Below are 3,702 nucleotides of genomic sequence, written 5' to 3'. Positions count from 1 at the left end.
AGTGCCAGTGGCAGCAGGAGAATGGACATTTGGTTTGTCAGGGTGAGGCGATGCCGCAGTTAAAGTTGAGGGCCTTGCGTCTGAGGATTTTGATCTCGTTGGAGGAGTACTAGTGCTGGGCCACAGAATCAGGGTTTTAGGCGCTAGCCGCGGTCCAGGCAGGGATGGCGGATCCAGGGGTCTCAGCACTGGCCGTGTTCTGGACGCAGACAGCAGATCCATGGGTCCTTGCACTGGGCGTGGTCTGGGTGTGGACAGCAGATCCAGGGGCCCTGGCACTGGGTGCAGACGAGTGCAGACAGACTTGCCTTTGGCACACCTTCAGTGCACCAGCAGGGCACCCGCTGCGTGCACCCGCTGCACAGTTGTGCCACCACTGCCGTTGAATAGGTCCTGTTCTTATTCCAGTGTCTGTTATCATTGTTGCAAAACATATGATGTCAAATGCATTTTCAGTAAGTTAAATATAGGGAAGGAGTGTTATTTACCCTGGATCACTATTTTACCCAAGGTTCTCAGTAGGAATTATCAGCAGGTGTACCTACCACACTCTTAAATGTTTCCATTACTGAAGAAGTAGGGTCTGGCCACAGATTACTGATGAGAGAACCACTGGGTGGAAAGAGACTTTCAAGGGCTACCCAAGAACATTGATTCAGAACATTTGGTCACTAGAGACTAGAAATGACTCAAAACATGTTAAAAAGGGAAACATTTACAGGCATGTCCCGAGAAAAGAAAAGAATGGTGAAAATTGCAAACTTGGTCACATAGAGACTTTCCTCCTCACAGTAAGTATGAGGTATATTTAAATGTATTGAACTTTGGAAAAATAGCAGTGATTGTACTGCTTGTGGGTCAGCAAGCCTAGTTCTAGGTGTATAACATGCCAAATCCAATGACTCATCAAGTTTGGGAAACTATTTAAAAATATTATTTACGCTCTTTGCCTGAAGAAAAGACAAATCAATTTTTTCCGAATCGTCTGGGTCTTCATACCGTAAATCAGAGGGTTCAGCAATGGTGGGACCATGAGGTAGCTATTGGCCAGGAGAATATGAATGTATGGAGCCACATGATGAAAGAAGCGGTGTGCTAGAAAAGTAAATAATCCTGGTACATAAAAGAGTAATATGGCACAGAGATGTGACCCACAGGTATTGAAGGATTTGAGGCGTGCCTCAGTAGTTGGAAGGTTTAAGACAGACCTGAGAATCATATAATAAGACAAAGCAATAAGCATCACATCAGACCCAATCACCAGTAATGCAGCAAACAAACCATATATTTTGTTAATCGTAGTGTCAGAGCATGCCAGTTTCACAACTGCCATGTGTTCACAATATGAGTGGGCAATTATGTTGTTTTCACAAAATGGTAGTTGTTCTAACATGAAGGGAAATGGCATAATAAGTAGCACACCTCTAATAGCAACAATTAACACAATCTTCCCAATGACAGAATGAGTTAAGATTGTCATGTGTCTTAGTGGAAAACAAATGGCAATGTAGCGGTCAAAGGCCATGGCCACCATTACTCCTGACTCCATAATTGAAGAAGAGTGAATAAGGAAAAGGCAGGCCTCAAAATGGATCACATTGGATTGAAACCAAAATATACCAAGCATTTTAGGCATGATAGTGGTACACATTGTCAAGTCAGTAACTGCAAGCATGCACAAGAAAAGATGCATGGGATCCTGGAGGCTTGCATCACTCCTTACAACCAATAGAATAGTGGCATTTCCAAGAAGAACAATGATATACATGAGGCAAAAAGGGAATGCAATCCAAAAGTGAGAGAGTTCCAGTCCTGGTATACCAAGTAGTGTGAAAGAAGGATGGTAGACCTTGGTGATATTCTGTCCGTCCATGTTATACTTAGTGAATTCTTCACAGCATTCAAATCAACGCATGACCTACATTTACATCAAAGAACAATGATGCATTTTAAATATTTTCTAAAGCAAGAAGAACATTCAAACTATTGGACATTCAAAAAACAGTTTGGGCAATGAGAAAATACTGTATCATGGGCCAGATGTACAAAACATTTTCTGGACTGGGACCAAACAAGTATGAAGAATTGTTAAAAGAAACTCTGACCTGGAAGATTGCAGCCATATAGACAATGTATGCATATGTGGCTTACTAGAACAAGATGAAACTAAAAACCTGAGTGTTTTCCTGGAAAGCATGATTTCCAACCTGGTGAATATGATATTTGACACATCCTTGGAGTTCCAGATCCACGACCGTGTTTGTTTACGTACTGCAGCAGCTGGTAACCACCCCAGTCGTGCTCCTCCACACAGACTCTGACACCAACAGGCATTGCAAATTATTACAATGGCAAAGAAAGATAGCCCATATGAACATGAGGGCACTCAAATCTTCTTCTAAGTGGATTTCTGACCCTAAACAAATGCTAAAGGAAGGAATTTGTTTCACTCAATCCAAAACTGTGGGAGAAAGAAGTTAAATACAGTCTTCTGAAAGCTGCATTGGTGCTGATAATGCTTGATGATTACAAAATGGGATGTGATAATCCCTACACACTTTTATCTTTCCTGGATGGTTTGGGACCTGTAGATATTACCAGTCTGACCAGGTTTTCAGAACTGTAAATTGGAGTCACTCACCCATTAGAATCCACCACACTCTGTTTCCTAGGTATTGGTTTAGGCTTAAAGGGGGTCATTCATTATTATTAGAGCTGAATTGAATGATTTTACCTAACTAGACCCTTTGAAGTTTGATGCTTGACACTGAAAAATGCCCCTGCAGAACATCTTCCAAAGCAACCAGGGCATAAAACAGCAACTACTGTCTAAGAAGAACATATATGCTGCAAGAAAGTGGCATGGAATTGGTCTCAGAATAATAAACAACGATCCTGGAAACCTTATACACCAAGGGACAAGTCTTGATCGCTCATCCAGGCTTCGGCTTGAGATGAGTACATCCATCATCCAATCATAGATCTATGTGATTGAATACTTTTTTCTACTTTATGTTTGCAGGTTTGGGGGCTAGAGGCTAATTGGGAGAAAAACTACCTAATTCTTAGGGAAGACCCATCAATACTTTTGCTGGTCTCAGATTGGTGCACTACCTCATAGGTTCTTCTTCATATTTACATTATTATGGACTCAAACATCTGGTTCTTTCAACCTTGCCCAGTGGCCCTGCTCCCAGTGGTCACTGTGCTACCCAGAACTCCTGATAAAGTAGTGACTTTCTACTGGAATGACTCACTATATACCTGCCACAAGAATATCACATAGCCCTTTCCATAGCCCTTGATATATTTTTCTTTCTATTTGCTTAACTTTGCTCCCTGGCCCCACTTTCCAGTATTCTAGATGACATTAATACAACACATATGCTTATAATAAAATCAATAGCACACATAATACTTACATCATCACTATTACCTTCCGATTAGGCAATCATTCTACTCTTACTTAACGAGATAGATACCTGTGGTGGGGGTAGCCTCTTTCCTTCAAAAGGATTTTCAAACATGATTCAAGCACTATCGTGAGAGGTACAGCCCTAATGTTTGAAGCAAACAGACTCCCCCATTCACAAAATCCTTTAAAAGTAATCTTTATCAGTGTAAACAACTTAAAACATTCTGTAAGAATGCACTTACATTCCTTTGCAATGGAAGACAGACAGAGCACCTTTAAAATAAACT

The 3,702-nt window shown here is 41.2% G+C and overlaps 1 protein-coding gene across 1 annotated transcript; it reads right to left on the bottom strand.

Moving 5' to 3' along the window:
* Positions 1-937: 937 nt before the first annotated feature.
* Positions 938-1,873, bottom strand: LOC138249412 (olfactory receptor 52L1-like). Its single transcript, XM_069203374.1, has one exon. It carries the CDS (start codon positions 1,871-1,873, stop codon positions 938-940), a length of 936 nt encoding a protein of 311 aa, XP_069059475.1.
* Between the last annotated feature and the right edge of the window lie 1,829 nt (positions 1,874-3,702).

Source organism: Pleurodeles waltl, chromosome 8 (assembly GCF_031143425.1).
Source record: "Pleurodeles waltl isolate 20211129_DDA chromosome 8, aPleWal1.hap1.20221129, whole genome shotgun sequence".
Classification (NCBI taxonomy): domain Eukaryota; kingdom Metazoa; phylum Chordata; class Amphibia; order Caudata; family Salamandridae; genus Pleurodeles; species Pleurodeles waltl.
The sequence above is the reverse complement of the archived record's forward strand: the minus strand, read 5'-3'. Positions and strand labels throughout refer to the sequence as shown.